The 18,574-nt window shown below is 38.0% G+C and overlaps 1 protein-coding gene across 3 annotated transcripts in view; it reads right to left on the bottom strand.

The window, feature by feature from the left end:
• Positions 1 to 18,574, bottom strand: part of SCN8A (sodium channel, voltage gated, type VIII alpha subunit) — a 183,249-nt gene that overhangs the window by 45,781 nt on the left and 118,894 nt on the right. For all 3 annotated transcript variants that reach the window (XM_012650578.1, XM_012650586.1, XM_012650570.1), the window contains 2 exons: positions 8,767 to 8,899; positions 3,284 to 3,522 (listed from right to left, as the gene is read on the bottom strand). In XM_012650578.1, the coding sequence (XP_012506032.1) occupies positions 3,284 to 3,522; positions 8,767 to 8,899 (372 nt within the window). The remainder of the gene's footprint in view (positions 1 to 3,283; positions 3,523 to 8,766; positions 8,900 to 18,574) is intronic.

Below are 18,574 nucleotides of genomic sequence, written 5' to 3'. Positions count from 1 at the left end.
AACAGCCTCAGTTGTCTGATATTCCTACCAAAATGCACAACCTGTGTCTAATCATGAGGAAGCATCAGACAAACCCAAACTGAGGGAATTCTATAAAATATGTGGCCTGTAATCTTCAGTGTCAAGATCATGAAAGTCAAGGAAAGACTGAGGAACTCCTCCAGGCTGAAGAAGATTAAAGAGATATGACAACTGAATGCAATGGGTCATTCTGGAACTGTACCCTGTTGCTCTAAAGGACATCACTGGGATCACCAGTAAAACTTGAGTAGGGCCTGAGACTTAGATGGCTGTAACATATCAGTGTTAATTTCCTGATTTTGACAGTTATACTTTGGTTATGTAGGAGAACGTACTTGTTTATAAAAAACACACACCATAAGGCTATGTCGACAACTTATTCTCAAAAAAAAATTTTTTTTATACTGTTCTTGAAACTTCTCTGTAAGATTCAGATTGTTTAAAAAACCATCTAATAAACTTACTGTTGTGTCCAATTAGTTGCAAAAAAAGGCAAGAAAAGAATCATTACTTTTACCTATCACATAATACAAAAGCTGAATAAGTCACACAACTTCCCTGGGCTTCGATTTCCTCTATAAAATATGGAGGTTGGAGCAAATTATCTCTTATGTTCCTTCCATTATCATTTTCTCTTTCGGGAAGGGTGGAAGAGGTGGAAATCTTCAAGTTGCAAAAGACTGTTCTCATCTTCCCTCAAAAACATCTGCATTTCTATGGATAAAACTTAATTCATTGTCTGGGCTGTGGAAAAAGCCTCATACTCCAACCATAAGACAAGGCTGTACTCTATTTCACAAGGTAGTCAATCTCATTTTTTTCCATCCTCTTATCCTCAGGTTCAGTCAAAGGCTCTATTTAAATCTCTAAACCTTTGAAAATTCTCCTACTGAATTAGACTAATACAGTTCTGAAGACTTATAAGGCACTTTTAACTGTTCCAAAAACTTCCATATAGGTTCTCATTTTATCCTCCCAAGCACTGATGACATGGTATTATCCTAACTTTACAGATTCAATACATTTCTGGACAGAAATCAATGGCTTATTTAAGGTTATGCTATATCTAATAGGAACCAAAACCAAAATTGTCTGACTTCTAATTCTGTGTTCCTTCTGCCAAACTCAGCACTTGTGTTGACTAGCAGCAAAGTATATCTTCGAGTTTCTGGTATTGTCCAGAACACACTCATGATGTGAGTTTCCCTGAGGTCTATCCAACTGCCTTACTTGCTATCTCCACTCTGCGAATAGATATATCCAAAACAGAACTCTTGATTTTAAACTTCGGACATGTTCCTTCTACAGTCATTCTATTTTCCCCTCAGTTACTAAACCCCAAATCTAGTCACCATTCTTGATTTTTCCCTCTGCCCTCATATCCAGTCCAAAGTATGTTGGACCATTCACTATTCTCCATCTCACTGCTAATTATACATTTATTTTCCCCTTGAAAACTCTTGCCAGCACAGTATTTATTATTTTAGAATTTGGTTGTCTTGTCTTATGGAGTCCCTGAATATCAGCTGCCAACCTTCTCTTCTCTCCTCTTTCTTTACTGATGGTTCTGAACAAAGTCTTCTGAATGCTCACAACTCTAATTTAGTTGTCCCCTTTAATCTTTGTAGATTTTTAAGAATGGGAAAAATAACATTATTTGCCAGCCTGGTCTGAGAGGAGTTCTGCTTGTGGTAGGTGAAAAGATCTCTCAAAATCCCTTGGAAATCAAGGATTGACTCTGTAAAAAGGAGGGAAAAATAAAGACTTCGAGAAAAAACTCTACAGGGAAAACACGCGATGACCACCATCAATAATAAAAATTATCAAGCTGTATTTCTCGTTACTTAACTCTTGGCTACTAAAATAAAGCTTGTATCTATATAATACTGCTGATTGGCTTAAAATTCTGCTTGATGGCCAAGGTCCTGTGTCAGTTAGTCACACATGACTCATAGACACCTTTCACAGCCAGGCATTTCACTGGGCTGCACACGGTCTACTTCACAGCAGTGAGCCTGGAGTGTGTCACTCTCCCCAGATATGGAGAGACCACAGAATCACCTTGGATGTGCACCAGGGAACACGATAGGTGACACGGCCTAACCAGATGAAGGATCCCTTTGCCATGTATTTTCAAAATAAGAACTAAAAATGATATTATAACCCTTTAGTAGTATATTAACAGGATTCAAGTTTCAAAGTGTGTGTGAGAGAGAGAGGGAGAGAGCGAGAGAGAGAGAGCGCGCGCACATGCGCGTGTGTGCAAGAAACACTGGGCAAAGATCATGACTCAAATTAAATGGTAACAGCTAGACTTGAACATGCCTGTGGTGCAACTCCTAAGGAATCATGAGGCCTAGATGACCTAGAAGGTTCTTTCCAACTACTTCTTTACTATCTATCAAAATTTAGGAGCTTCTGGATAGCTGATCACATGGAGGATCCTGGAGAGTGGCACACCTGGGAAGGGCATAGAAGTTCCTTGCCCCTTCCCCAAAAAGAAAATAAACAAACAAAAAACCAAAATCAACCAACTCCTCATTTTTGTAGAAAAGTAAAACAGATGATCATCAAATAACAACTATATCATGATTTCAGATCATACTATGTAATCTGTTTTTTAAAACTACATATTTATCTTTAAATAATATAATAAATTAAACATATGACTTAAGTTAACATTAAAATAAATTTGGCACAGATCAACTAATGGCAGAAACTGGATGATGGCCCAGAAGTAGATTGGAGGGGGAAACCAGCCTAGAATTAAAAATTTCCCATACATGGTTCCCATATGGATAATTAAGACCTGACAATGCAGGAAAATTTATAGTTACATTTAATGTACTAAAAGAGCTCCCCTATTTTGTGGTGGTTGTTACTTAAGGTGAAAGGTGAAGTGATTTGCTGGAGCAATGCAAGAGTCAATGTGAGAAACAAAATGAGAAAAAAATCCAGAAGTCCTTGGCTCAGGTTGCTGAAACCAACCCACTGTACCATGCCTCCCATTCTGTCACCATGGTTGCTTTTCTGCCAATAGCTCCTAAATGACGTCTTCAGAGTTCTGCAGAAAGAGGAAACAGCCAAGGGATCACAACAGTGAGCAGAAGCGGCTGGTGCCGCGACATATGTGGAAGCATTTGTCTTCCAATTAACTATCACTTTCTTTTCAACTAAACTCCAGCTTTCAGTACCAGAAAAAGATGTCCTACAGGCAAAACACATTCAAATCATAATACCAGGAGACAGGGCTCCATCTTACCAGATTTCCTACAGCCAAGACGTTTTCAAAGTGTGGTGTCATAGGATGGTGCTCCATTGCCATAAACAGTGTATTCAGGACAATGCAGATGGTGATGGCTAAGTCCACGAAAGGGTCCATAACTATCAAGTTAACAATCTCTTTCAGTTTTATCCAGTAGGGGTGACACTCCCAGATGAGGAAAGTGTTGGCAAATTTATACCAGCATGGCGGGCACTTTCGCTGAGACTCTTCCAGTTCTGTAGTAAGTAAAGAACAAAGATGGTCCCTCAAGCACAGAGAGAAAACAAACAGGACACACTATTAATCCTCATGGGTCGTTATCACTGTTATTGATACGAGAATAAAGGTTGCTTGAGTGCTGACATTCCTAAGTATTTCCCTTCTCTTTAAGGTAGAGAGGAGGCATAATCAGTATGAGTCACTTCCCTGTTAATGACCTAGTTATAAATAAAACTCAGTGCACCAGTAGAGCACAGTGGTCAGGAGCCTGGCCTCTGGGATCCAACTGCTTGACTGCAGCTGGCTTCAGCGCTTACAAGATAAGTAGTGTGTGACCTCAGGCAAGGTAACTGACTCCCCTGCCTGAGATGATGCAGCTGTAAAACAGGGTATCTACTTTATAGGTTATAGGACTAAATGAATCCTACAACCTCATTTAATGAACTTATATGAGTTTGATTAAAGGTTAAATGTTGATGCATGCAGAGCAGTCAGCACAGTGCCTGGCACAAGCAGGCCACACAAATCAGGTTCAAATACCAGCTCAGACACTTGCTAACTATGGGACTTGGGGCAAGTTACTTTAATTTGCTGTGAGAATTAAACGAGCTAAAATATATAATCAAGTGCCTCAGAACACCCTAGTACATAGTAAGTGCTATGGAACTATTTGCTATTAATGTTTTTATCAGCAGAATCAGTTTCGTTAGCCCAGTCACCCTGTGAAATAACTCTATTATGTTCTCAAAGAAGTACAAGTCACTGTCCCTGCCTTGAGTTCACAACTCACAACTGAGTTAGGAACGCAAGCTGTATTCCCTTCCCCCTTTGACCCTTGTCTCTCCTTCTCTCTCTCCTCTCCCTTCCTTTCTCCTCTCTTGCCCTTTCCTACTCTCATCCTTTATGTTTCTCTTTCTTTCTGTGGCTTCTTCCTCCTTCCCTCCCTAAGTCGTTGTTGTCTTTCCTTTTTCTTTCTCTCCTTCTTCTGTTTTATCTTCGCTGTCTCTTTTAGAAACAGAGCCTGTCTTTTTCAAACAAGATCTCAGGTGAGCCTCAAGACATAAAGCAAACCAGAAAACGCTCTAGTTAAAGCAGGAACAGGAGCATGGAGCCCAGTCTGATCAAAGTCTTCTGTCCCTGAGGTACTCCCCAGAACCCTAGGACTCTGGTGCAGACCGAAAAATCACTGGACTAGATGATCTCCAAGGTCAGTTACAAAGCAAAGACTAAAAAAAATGATTAGACATGAAAGGCAGAAAGCAACTCACCTGGTAGTTATAACAATCTAGGCATGAGGCCCTAGGTGACAAAGCTCTCAAGTAAGGATTATGAAATTCCAAGGACCATGATCTAAGAGGGTGCTTTGTAAGAGGTGTACTTTTGAAAACCTGTCAGAATGATAATTCTTAGAAGCGAGGTGTTGATTCTACAGGGTTGGCTGTAACAGCCACGCCACCGTCCCCCACCCCCAATGCTGCTGACAATATCAAAACATTTAGGGGATAAAAAAAGTTGCCCGAAATTTCACCAAAACCAAGATGGCTCCCTTAAATTAGTCTGCCTTCCCTTTTCCAACCAACCAGATGTGCCTGTGGTGATGGCTTTATTTTAGATGGGGTGGTTTTTGTTGGGTTTCTGATTGGCTCCTTGGTTGCTAAGAAAATGGTTGCCTTGGTTTTTCAGATTTAAGGGCCACAGCAAGCGCCACGTGGGAGTTTGCGTGGGAAAGGAAGTCTGTGAAGAAAATTTGCTTTGGCGTCTTCCTCACAGAACTCCCTCCCTTCCTAAGGTAAATTTAGTTTTCTTCCCCAAAAAAGTAATTGAAAAGGTTCTCTTATTTCCATAAATTCTTATAGCACATATTTGGAAATTTGGTTCCGTTCCTTTTTTTATCCTCTCCCTTCTCCAAATGTCTGCTGCTTGCTGGCACGTGGAGGTTGAAGCCATGACTGTTCACATTTCTGACAGTTGACACAATTGTAATGTTTTACAATGAACTAGGTTTCTAGTTTTGCCACACAGCAAAGAGGGGTTTTCCTACCCTACAGGGCACAAAAAGATTGCCACAGGGATACCAGATATCTCTTATTCAAATTTACTGAGAAAGAGTCTTTTCACTCCCACAAAAAGTAACACAATGTGGAGCTGCAGGATCTAGATGAGACCATTAGTGAATAAGGTTTATAAAGTGATTTGCAACTCTGCAAATTGTTACTGGCCCCATATGCCTGAAATGGCTAAGTATTTGGTATGTAGGAATGGGTTAACACATGGGGGTGAGATGTCCAAAGCTTTGTAGGGTTTCCCTTTGTTCCGGACATTTTCAGAGAGGCTGCTTAACCTCAGGGGTACCAGGAATTGTTTTTAGAGAGGACTTCATAATTCCACCAAGACAGTGGCTTTGGTAGACCATGAGGTTTCTGAAGGCAACAACTTTTAAGCACCTACAATATGCTGTGCACAGGGGACACACTGATGAAGAAGACCCTCCACCTTACTAAGCTGATAGCTGCACAGGAAAGGCAGATACCAGACAAGTAATTGTACTGACGCTCAATGTTTGTCGGTTGAATAAAAGAATAAATAGGCCGGGGAGTGGTGGTGCACGCCCATGATCCCAGCTACTGGGCAGGCTGAGGCGGGAGGAGCACTTGAGCCCAGGAGGTTGAGGTTACAGTGAGTTACGATCAGGCCACTGCACTCCAGCCTGGGTGACAGAGTGAGACCCTGTCTAAAAAATAATAATGATAAAAAGAGCAACAGCTGTGGCCAAGGAGTATTTGAAACTATTTTACCTGAGAATCAATAATGCCAAATACCATTACTACTTCCTCATTCTTATGTCACCAACTATCTCCCCTTCTCCCACAGCGCTGCTGATTTGAGAGGTGAGATTACAGTTCTCTCTGCCTGCACCCTATGCCCAGTCCTCTGAATATCCCCAAAGCTTACAGCTCCGCTACTGGTGAACTCTGCTGAATTTACTGGATCCTGGTGAGCATGTTTGCAACAAGATGGGGTGAGACAGTGCAGGCAATTCTGTCTCATTGTGGGCAGAATTCTGGAATTCACTGTGGTTTCTTTAAATTAAAATAATGTCAGAGTTTCCTAACCGAAAGTCTGGGAAGCAGGAACAATTATTCATTCATGCTGGCTTTTACTGTTGTAGCAAGCATTAAATACAGAGGAACCAATGGTTAAATACGCATGGATCTTTCATTCCCTCTTATATTATTCAGGTCCAGCCATTCATTGCTCTTCGCTTGTAGCAGTTCTGTCCCTTCAGCTTTAACAAAGGAGCCAAATACAAGGCAAGGGGACAGGAGGAATGTCTGACCAGGAAATGCAGGACAGGTATAGGATATGAGAACATCAGGGCTTAGGAGAGGGGACAAAGATCTGGAATGGTTTCTACTCAGGAACATAACTACAGCTGTCGCTCTGTTTCCTGAGCTACCCTTAACAGCTATTTTTAAAAACTGTGTGATGGTCAGTGGAGGGTAGAGAATGAGTATAGCAGGACAAAAAGAGAAAGCAGACAACAGGGAGAAGAGGAAGGAAAGAGAATAAAAATGCCTCAACTCAGTAAAGGGATGGAAGCTCTAAGGCGCCCAAAAGGAACCCTGGAGCACCAACGCTCCCCACCATTACAATCACAGCAAAATTCAGTTTGACAAACTTTCTTTGTGCACCTACTTTTGCCGGAACCTGTGCTAAGCCACTGTAGTAATCAATAAGCAATTGTTGCACTGCACTGATGGTTCTCCTGTTCTGATGTCTCTGCCAATAATAAAATGTGCCTGTTGGAGGCTGTTAGTTTTTCTTTCCCAATTGCCATAGATACTCGGAGAAATCCTGTCTTGGTCTCCAACTGAATAATAAAATTAGCCAAAGTTCTTAAGCTAGTGTTTCTTCGCTTGGAATTATTATTATAGCTGTAGTTATTTGCCTGCAATCTCAAAGTCTAAGCTGCAAAGCTTAAAGATGTTCTATCAGACAATGACCTCAATGATAATTAAAGAAAACAGGAATGAATAGAGGTTGTTTAGGCAGCTGAAAGTAGTTAGTTCAATACTCTTTTTACTTGATACATTCTCAAGATTAGTTACGGTCTAACTCCTTGCACATATGTGGGGGAAGTAAACACCCTCGGGGAGTTCTTTTCCAGGGATTCTCCCTCCACTGTAACCTCCTCCCCAACACACACACATACACACGCACAGGGCAGAAGTGGGTGTAAATGACTCAAAAAATAACTTGTCCCAAGGACACCAGGATAATTTTGAGTTTCCCTATCTCAGGGACTCTGGTTATTGGTAGGTTAAGCCTGAGTGTCTGAACTCTGAAGAATGGCAATCTGAGGCCTCAAGCGTAGTCTGGACCTATAATGGGACAACTTAAGCTAAATCAACAGGAATCAAAAGAAGACACACGCGGAATCAATCAGAATCTTGTGAGAGAAAACCTGTCACTGAATTTACCTCCAAAGAAAGCAAGAGGAGGCTGGAATGCAGACTACAATTGGAGAGAGAGCCAGCACTTGCTAGGGGGGCTGTGGTCTAATGGGAAATATTCCTCAGCATGACAGGTTGTATCAGCGAACGATCTAATACAGAGACTTCAGGCACTGACAGCAACATTACTGTAGACGTGCGATGATTCAACAGTGGTTGCTCTTTCCCTGTGGCACAGAGTGCCTGAAGTAAGAAGGGTTTCAGCTTACCTAGTCACACATCAAATATATTTATGGATATGTGGGGGTGTTTGAAGAGAGACAGAATTAGGTGTAATCAAAATGCACAGTACATTCTTCCTTAAGAGAAAACCAAAAGGGCTATAAGTAGTTAAAAAGGAAAAGAGGAAGATACGTTTTGGGGTAGAGGCCATGAGGGGGATTCCACATTTTATGTCTCTGCAGTTCTTCAACCTACGTTCCTTTATGTCTTACGACACCTCGCTGGCTGCCCGTGATGATGATTACAGAGGCTTTTTGAGATCCTCTAGCTCACACATGTAGCTCCTCCACACTTCGTACCTGCCTGTGTACAATGCTGGCAGCAGATACAAAGTCCTTATTTGATTCTCTGCATGTAGACTTGGGAAGAGAATTTGTGATCCTGGTTTTTAAAACCAGTAGGCTCTATTCCTAAAGCTTAGAGGTGGTTTTTGCAAAACTCAGACCAAGGGACAGGGATTATATTTACCACGCACACTACATATTTATATCTCAGCAGCTTGGAGTGACATCATAGGGCACATACCTTCTACTAGTGTATTTGTAACAACGCTCATTATACTGTTGATTCTGTCCTTCCGTCCATAGGAGGCCAGTTGGTCCATGGAAACTAAAAGGGATCCAGGGCCTTTCTTCTTAATTTCCACCTCAGTTGTACCCTAAAAAAAAACCAGCAAATAGGGTGAGTAAAGTCTTAAAAACACAAAATTGGACCTTACTGGGTAGAAAGTCCAGAGTGTGGTCTTCATTATATTTTTGTACTTTGATCCTATAGTCCTATTCACTTCAAGATGTAGAATGAAACAGATTGGCCATGAATTATCCTTAGTTCTGCAGGTGATAAGACCAAGTCATTTAAGTTTGTACAAATCTACAACAAACCCAAGAATCTGGCTGAGACTCAAACACCACACCTGGTTAATTCCAAGCATAGAGTAGAGAGACCAGATTCCCGAGGGGTACTACCACAAGAAATAGATCCTGAGTTTTTTTGTCCTAATCTCATATCCATAGCTTTTTGCTAGAATTGGTCCAGAGGATAAAATATGTCAAATTCACCTTCTATTTGAAATTTTATTAAGGCCAAGTCCCTGATCACACCGAGTATTATAGATGCTGTTTCTTCCCTGCATAGAAGCACTATTACTCTAATAAACTGCCCTTTCCAAATGCCAAACCTGGGCCTAACTGAACATTAGTAAATTGAAGCTCTACTCCAAATTTCCTCCAAGCCACTATAAGGAAGTATGGTAAGATTTTGCTATCTTAATTAAACATACTGCATCACAGTATGTTTATCTTGCCCCTTTTCAATTTTATTTTATGAATTAATATGCAAAGATCAAATTCCCAACCAAATAAAAATGGCAAAAAACATAATCATATTTTTACAAAAAATATTGTTACATGCCCTACCCTGGGCAATACCAGTATGGTAGATTACAGTGAAAGGTTTCTTAACACATTGACTGCCACGCTAGAAAAAAAATTTTTTTTCCTTGGGGCCATGGTGTTTTATTAGGAAAATAGAATAAAAACTTTGAAAACAAAATGATACTTTCTAATTTAGTGAAAAATTTGTTATTGTTTTCTGTGTGAGTTATATGCAACTTGAAAAATGGTTCTCGCAGCTCCCAAGGTTAAGAGACATATGAGTTACATATGCTTCACAAGGCCCCAGGCTCAAAACTAGCGTGAGTTAAATACAACTCACATGGCAGTTAATGTCCTTTGCTTATGATCTTTGTGAATATTCTACACCAGATCGGGCTTAATAGGGTGACTTAAAACCTAGCTCTCTAGTAACCATATTGTCCACTATGCTGTGTCATCCATGTAAACTTGACTGCTCCTTCCACGGTGAGGTAAGAAAGAGGGCAGAGACAGTCACCACCCTGCGAGGATAGGGAGGAGACACATTTGTACAGGGCTAGAGAAGTATATGTCTTATCAGCACCAGAATGATCCTAGCTATTTTGAAAAGGAAATAATTACCTCCAGAGAACCACATGAAAAGGACTTCCTATCCTTACACATGTTTAGATTCTAAGGACTGAACAGAAGAAAGTTCTTAGCAGATTATAAGATTTATTTTATCAAAGTGTTTCATCAGACTGTTTCACTGATTCAGACATTTGGTTCACCTTAAGGTCTTGATTGTTTTGTTTTGTTTGTTTGGCAGAGATACAGAAGAAGTGGAAAGGAAAATAAGTGATTTTCTTGGGAATTCCTGGATGTATCACTATACAAATACCTGTATTTGTAAGGATGACCTGTTAACTATTATTTCAGGTAAGATATATTTCTTTGAGGAGCCATTTTTTGCTACAATTCCCAGCCTAACATTCTGTTTAATAAATCAGATTAAACTACTACATTTAAAAAAATGACAATCATCTAAAAACACAGAAAGGCCCATACAATAGACATTTATTTCTGTCATTATATTGATCCTACATTGTTACTGAGCTGCCCTTCTACAAATTTAGAGTGCATGGTTGATAATTTTCATAATGCTGACCCCAAGGTGCTATAAGATCTGATAGACCAGCTGTCTGATCAAGGAATATGAAATCGCATTTTAGAAGGCTTTGGTACTAAGTGTATCTTACTGTTTTCTGAGTTTGCTGGATATAACAAGATACAAATTCTTCAGACTTTAATAACATCAGCCTTAAAAAACAAAGTTAATGAAAATAGAGTCTAAAAGACCTAGTCAAATCATTAGATTGTCATTTGTTAATCCCTATTTCAAAGTTAAAAGAATTTTTAGCTAGGGTTTAAAAAATCCACATATATTAAAGAAAAATTCACCCCCAAACTTAATATTAAGACAGAGCAATTATTATTTATATCTTTCTATATAAAATGAAAGTAAACTATGGCAGGGATATGTAGGGGCAACTTCTGTAACAGTAAAATTTATTCTATAACTTCTTTATTATAGAATACATCTTAATTTCAAAAAAGAAATAAATAAGACATCAGGAAATAAAAATTTCAAAGCCCATACTTAGGGAGTTTTAGAGGGTAAAAAGAGCAGTCTCTCTTTATCTTTCTTTTTTTATGAAGGCAAGAGCATTTAACACAGATCCAAATAACTGGTTCTATCAAAATGTCCTGTGGTAATGATAAGATACTCAGAAAAACCCCACATATTTGTAAATTAAACAACAGACTTCTAAAAATCCATGGGTCAAAAAGGAAATCACAAGAGAAATTAGAAAATATTTTAAGTGAATGATAATGAAAACTCAATATATCAAGATTTAAAGGATTAAGGTAAACCAATGGTTAGAGGAAATTTTAAAGCTTTAAATGCTTATATTAGAAAATAAAAAGTATATAAAAATCAGTGCTCTAAGTTTCCACCTTAAGAAACCAGAAAAAGATCAAATTAAATTCTAGGTAAGTAGATGAAAGAAAATAAAAATAAAAGTGGAAATTAATGAAATAGTAAATAGACAACAATAGAGATAATCAAAAACATCAAATGTTGGTTCTTTAGAAAGATTAGTAAAATTATAATTCCTCTAGCAAGATAAAGAAAAACAAAAAACACAAATTATCATTTTCAGGAATGAAAAAGGGGACATCACTATAAATTCTACAGACATTAGTAAGATAATAAGGCTATATAGTGAATGGCTTTATGTCATTTTGTCTTAGACGAAATAGACAAACTTATCAAAGTACAACTTATAAAAACTGACAGAGTAAAAAATACAAAATCTTAATAGCTCATATTAATTAAAAAAATGTAATGAAAAAAATCTGACCACAAAGAAAACTCCAGGCCTAGATTCACAAATGAATTGTATCAAATATTTAAGGAAGAAGTAACACCAATCTTACACAAATTCTTTCAGAAAACAGAGGATAAGGGAATATTTCTCAACTTGCTTTATAAAAACTAACATAACCCTGATACCAAACTTGACAAAAACATGACAAGAAAGAAAATTGGACACCAGTATCTCTAAAGAACAGAGATGCAAAATCCTTAACAAAATATAAGCAAATAGAATCTAGCAATATATACAAAGGATAATACATGAAGACCAAGAATAGAGTTTACCCCAGGAAAGCAAGGTTAGTTAACATTAGGGATAAAGTCAATGTCATCCATCACATTAACAGAATAAAAAAGAAAAAGCATATGATCATCTCATAGATGCAGAAAAACATTTAACAAAATTCAACACCTCTGCATAATAAAATCTCTCAGCAAACCACAAATGGAACATACCAGTTTTGATCTGATAAAAGACATCTATGAAAACCTACAGACAACAGCATAGTTCTTGTTGAATATTAAATTCTTTTCCTCTAATATTGGAAACAAGGAAGAATATCTACTTTCATCACTTCTATTCAATTTTATATCTTAAAGTCCTAGGTAGTGCAATAAAGCAAAATAAATAAATAAAAGGCATAAGGATTGTAGTTGCTGTTATCCACAGAGAATACTGTATATGTAGAAAGCCCTATGGAATTTCCCCCCAAAACCTCCAAACCTAATAGAACCAATATGTTCATTTATCAAGGTCACAGAATACAAGGTCAATTTAAAAAAATCAACTGTGTTTCTATATTCTGTCATCAAATACTTAAAAAATAAAAAGTTAAAAATTATAGCTTTTACTACAGTATCCAAAAAATATCAAATACCTAGGAATAAACCTAATGAAAGATGTGCAAGACCCCCCCGCCTGGGTCAAACTATACAAATTTGTTGAGAGAAGCTTAAAAAGACCTAAACAAATGAAGAACTATATACCATAGTCATAGACTGTAAGACTTATTATAATTAAGATGCTCACTCTCCCCAAACCGATCTGTGGAGTCAGTGCAATCCCTACCAAAATTCTAGGCTTTTTGGAAGAAACTAACAAGATGATTCTATAATTTATAAGGGCATGCAAAGGCTCTAAAATAATTTTTTTTTTTTTTTTTTGAGACAGAGTCTCACTCTGTTGCCCTGGGTAGAGTGTAGTGGCATCATTGTAGCTCACTACAACCTCAAACTTCTGGGCTCTAGCAATCCTCCTGCCTCAGCCTCCTGAGTAGCTGGACTATAGGCCTGTGCCAAGACTAATTTTTCTATTTTTAGTAGAGATGGGGTCTCACTCTTGCTCAGGGTGGTCTCCAACTCCTGAGCTCAAGCAACTGTCCCTCCTTGGCCTCCCAGAGTGCTAGGATTATAGGCGTGAGCCACTGTGCCTGGCCTACAATAATCTTTTTTTTTTTTTTGAGACAAAGTCTCGCTCTGTCACCCAGGCTGAAGTGCAGTGGCATAATCGTAGCTCACTACAACCTCAAACTTCTGGGCTCTAGCAATCCTCCTGCCTCAGCCTCCTGAGTAGCTGGACTATAGGCCTGTGCCAAGACTAATTTTTCTATTTTTAGTAGAGATGGGGTCTCACTCTTGCTCAGGGTGGTCTCCAACTCCTGAGCTCAAACAATCCACCCGCCTCGGCCTCCCAGAGAGCTAGGATTACAGGCGTGAGCCACCGCGCCCGGCCAGCCTACAATAATCTTTTAAAAAGATCTAGATTAGCAAAATAATCTCTTGAAACATTATTTAATAATATTTAAAAATATTATTTTTTGTTCAGAGTGTTTATGCTATCTCGTTTCAAGAATATTAAGTTACAATAATCAAGACAAATGTATATTGGCATAAGCACAAACAGATCAAGGGAAAAGAACAGAGTTCAGAAATAGACCCACACAAATACATCAATTGATTTCAACCAAGGCTCCAAGTCAATTCAATAGAGAAAGAAAAGTCTTTTTAACAAATGGTGCTAAAAGACTAGATATTCATCCAGGTTGACCGCTATCTCATTTGACATGCAAACTTAATTTCAGATTGATGAGACCTAAATGTAAAACTCAGAACCATGAAGCTTACAGACGTAAAATATCTTTATGCCCTTGAGGGTAGGCAAAGAGTTCTTCAACAGGATGTCAAAAACAAAATCACAAAAGAAAAAAATTGTCACATTGGATTTCATCAAAATTAAAAATTTAAATATCTAATAAAGGACTTGTATCCAGAACATATAAAAAACTCTAACAAATCAATAATAAAAAGATAAACAATAATTGTTTGAATAAACAATTCACTAAAGAAGATATATAAGAAGGCAATAAGCACAGGAAAAGATGCCCATCATCATTAGTCATTGGGGAAATGCAAATGAAAGTCACAATGAGATAATATTTCATACCCATTAAAATGCTAAAATCAAAGACTAACAACACCAAACCTTGGCTAGGATGTCAAGCAACAGAACCCTAAGACATTGTTGGTGGGATAAAAAAACAAAAACAAAAAACTGTGTAACTATTTTGGAGAACTGTTTGGCAATTTCTTATTAAGTTGAACACATTTACCATATGACCCAGGAATTTCACTCTGATGTATTTATTCAATCTAAATGAAAACATTTATCTACAAAAGAGGTGTATAATAATGCCCACAGTAAGCATATTCACACTAGCTGCAAATTGGAAGCAACCTGAATACCCATCAACTAGAGAGAATGGATAAACAAATTGGGGTATATTTACACAATGAAATACTACTCAACAATAACAAGAAATGAACTACTGATACACAAAATAACATGAAAGTATTTCAAAAACAAAAATATCTTGTTGAGTAAAAGAAGCCAAATAAAAAATACATAATGTATAAGTTCACACATATGAAAGAAAACTAATCTACAGAGATACAAGTCAGAAGTGGTTGCCTGGAGTGGAGGGAACTGACTAGAAAGAGGTAGGAGGGTACTTTTTGGGAGAGTCTTGTGGTAATGAAGGGTTTAGGGGATAATCCTCAACTGGTCAAGAGCTCCTTCTCCACCCTATTTACCTACAACTTTGGTTAACTCTGGGGTGAGGGTTACCCAATGTACTACTGCAATTTGATTATGCAGTGGAATTCTCTAAGAAGGAATATGGAATTCAGAAAGTATAACTATGTGTAAAATGTTACCTGTATTGTGGAAATAAACAAAGATGGACCAAATGAGAACAGGAAAGGCTATTTATTCAGAGCATGCTATATCAAGGGAGTCAGCCACCTTCACTGCCACTGTGGCGGACAGAGGAGTAGGAAAGCTTCAGGTGTGCCCTACTACAGGCTCTTGGCATGGGGAAGCTGTTGGAGGCTAGCTAGAAACAGGACATCCCATGTGATTAGTTACAAGTGCATATTTGGCTTTTTCTGGTTGGACCTAAATTGGAAATGGCAACGAAAATTAGGGAAGTAATCAGTTATTAATCAAGTCCTGGTCATTTTGGGACTATTGTTACAGAAGTTATTATTTAGCTTCCTGGATTATCGCTAGAGACAGAAATCTAGCTTTCTGGATTGTTTACTATAGGTAAGGGGGTGGTTGGTTTCTTGGGCAGGTTGTGGGTCAAAGTTCTATTGTTATTCAACTAGTCATTGTCCCTTTGTAGATGCAGTCTCTTCGTATTCAACAAATCAGACTGATTTATGGAGAGACAGAGACGAAACATATTTTCACTACTGTTAACTACCCAAGATGACATAAACTAAAACTGTCTATGAAGCAGATTACTTAAAAGTGCTAAGAATGAGTAGAGGCTAAGATAGTGTCCAAAGAATAATACAGTCTTACTACTAAGGAAATTAAAATTAGGGTACACAGAGTACCAAAATGGGTAGGCAGTTCCTCTTCCCTAGGTGAGGTTTTGAAAGCCAGAATTAAAAGGCCATGTTCTTGGCTATTCTGTTTTTTTCTTTTGTAATTAAAATAAACTGAGATAAAATGCACATCATATAAAATTCACTTTAACCATTTTAAAGTATAGAATTCAGTGGCTTAAAAGTATATTCACAATGTTGCACAACCATCACCACTATCAAATTCCAGAACATCTCCATCACACCAAGGGGAAACACAGTACCTGTTAGCAGTCACTTACAATTCCCCTTTCTGCCTAGCTCCTCACATTCAATAATCTGATTTCTGTCTCTGTGGATTTGCCTCTTGTAGACATTTCCTATAAATGGAATCTGGCTTCTTTCACTGAGTATAATGTTTTCAAGGTTCATCCATGTTGAATCTTGCATTTATCAATATTTCATTTCTTTTTATGGCTGAATAATATTCCATTGTAGGAATGTAACACATTTTGTTTATTTATTCCTCAGTTGATAGGCATTTGGGTTGTTTCTACTTTTTGGCTCTTGTGAATAATGATTTTATGAATATTCATGTACAAGTTTTTGTGTGACCATACGTTTTCAATTCTCTTGGGTATATACCTTAGAGTAGAATTGCTGGGTCATATGTTAACTGTATGTCTAAATTTTTGAGGAACTGCCAAACTATTTTCCAAAGTGGGTGCACTATCTTACTTTCCTAATGGCAATGTTTGCTATTGTTTCTTGTGTCAGAGCACAAACTGAAGGGAAGAAAACCTGGAATAGACTCTCTCCCAGGTAAAGCAGCTACATACTCAGCTTCCAGCTAGAATTCCTCTTGGGCTTGGGTGAGATGTACCTCTGCTACGGGCTCAGCTGCTCAACTGTCATCACATGGGAGTGGGGGCTTCTTCCTTCAGCCATGCTGAGACCCAAGGTCCAGAGGAAAAACCACATTCCCTTTCCTTCCCCTTCCCTATCTCTTCAGGTTTTCTTGTTTTTGTTTTGTTTTGTTTGTAAATGGAAGTGTATGGTTTTTTGTTTTGTTTCATGTTGTTGGGGAGTGGGGAGGAGAATTAACCATTCAAAGTCAGGAGTCTCTGCCTGTTTTGAATTCAGCCTGTAATGAGCCTTGAAGCAAAACTGTCTGTAATAGAGAAAGCAACTGAGAACCTTAAGTAAGTTCTTTGAAAATTAAACTCAATACAAGTTTGTTCAATTTCTCTTAACCCAAATGCAAGTTTATTAGGGCATTTAGTCACTGACTTCCAATCTCCTAAATTGTAGCAATCCTCTCAAAGAGATATCCTACAACACCTGCAGATGGCAGATTCTGCACACATTTCTATAGATTTGCCCAAGGAAGCTCAACTTATTATTGATTCTAAATTGCTTTCCATAGAAATACATAACTGGAAATTAGTCAGTCACCTTTCTTGGAACTAAAATTTATAGCATTTTGTAAGTGTCCTTGGAACCTAGCCATTAATCAATCCCCTATTCAAGCTTTTCTTAACTTTTTGTAGTGTTTTGCTTTAAAATAATTGTACAATAATACCTCCTTCTCAAACAAAGGATCTTTAGAATCTTAGATGGAGCCAAATCAAGCAATTCAGTACTGTCCACTCGTCAGGGCCAAAAAGGCCAAGAAAGCATAAGCAAAGGCATGGAAATTGGTTTTCTGAACACCAAGAACAGGCCACATGATATGCTTCACATTTTACATATGTTATTATGTTTAATCTTCACAATAGCCCCATAACAGAGATCATTTTATCTTTTTTTACAGAGAAGAAAATGAGGTTAGAGAGGTTAATATCATAGGATCACATGAGTAAATAAAGAACCTGGGCTTTTGAGTTAGTATAGTATAATGGCTAAGGGTTAAAGCTGTGGAGTTAGATTGTTTGAATTCAAATCCTAACTCTACTGTTTACTGTGCAATCTTGGACAAGTTACTTTATTCCTCCAGGCCCTGGATTCCTCCTGAGTAAAATGCAGAGAATAGCAGTATCTATCTCATAAGGTGAGGGCTGTGAGCACTAAGTGAGATAATGCTTGTACATCTGCAAGCTACCTCAACATGATTTCTGAGTTACATGTGATTTCTTCATTGCCAGGGCACCTGCTTTATGAGTGAAGAGCAATGATTCTCACCTGCTTTCCCAGCTCAGAGATGGAGACACAGGGAAAAGTCCCTTTATTCTCTGCTTCAGCAAAAAGCAAAAGTGAAAATTCCCAAGCTATCAAAAAATCATTACCACTCAATTACAACTGAATAACTAATGAAGATGTGAAATAGCTTTTGATGAGACTCTAATGAGGTGATGTCTGGATGCCTTTTTTTCTTATGGCCTATTATATTTCTTAATTTGAGCCTGATGAAAAAAATACAGATACAGCGTTTCCTACACATGAATATTGTGCGAGACCAGCTTATAGACCATTAGTGGCTCCTATACCATTCTATGAATAATGAGTATATATAACTGAAAGGATTCTAATAGTTCAGGTTAATCTTTGGCTGTGGATGCATCCAAAATGTTTGACAGCGAGAATCACTATATCCTAGCCCAAAGAGTTATTAATTTTCATCTGGTCTAGGCTTCCAGATGAGCAATTAATAACTCTTAAATTTTATAATGTT

The sequence above is a fragment of the Propithecus coquereli genome, unplaced genomic scaffold (assembly GCF_000956105.1).
Source record: "Propithecus coquereli isolate 6110/MARCELLA unplaced genomic scaffold, Pcoq_1.0 Scaffold111, whole genome shotgun sequence".
In the NCBI taxonomy this organism is placed as follows: domain Eukaryota; kingdom Metazoa; phylum Chordata; class Mammalia; order Primates; family Indriidae; genus Propithecus; species Propithecus coquereli.
This window is presented reverse-complemented; position numbering and strand designations above follow the sequence as displayed.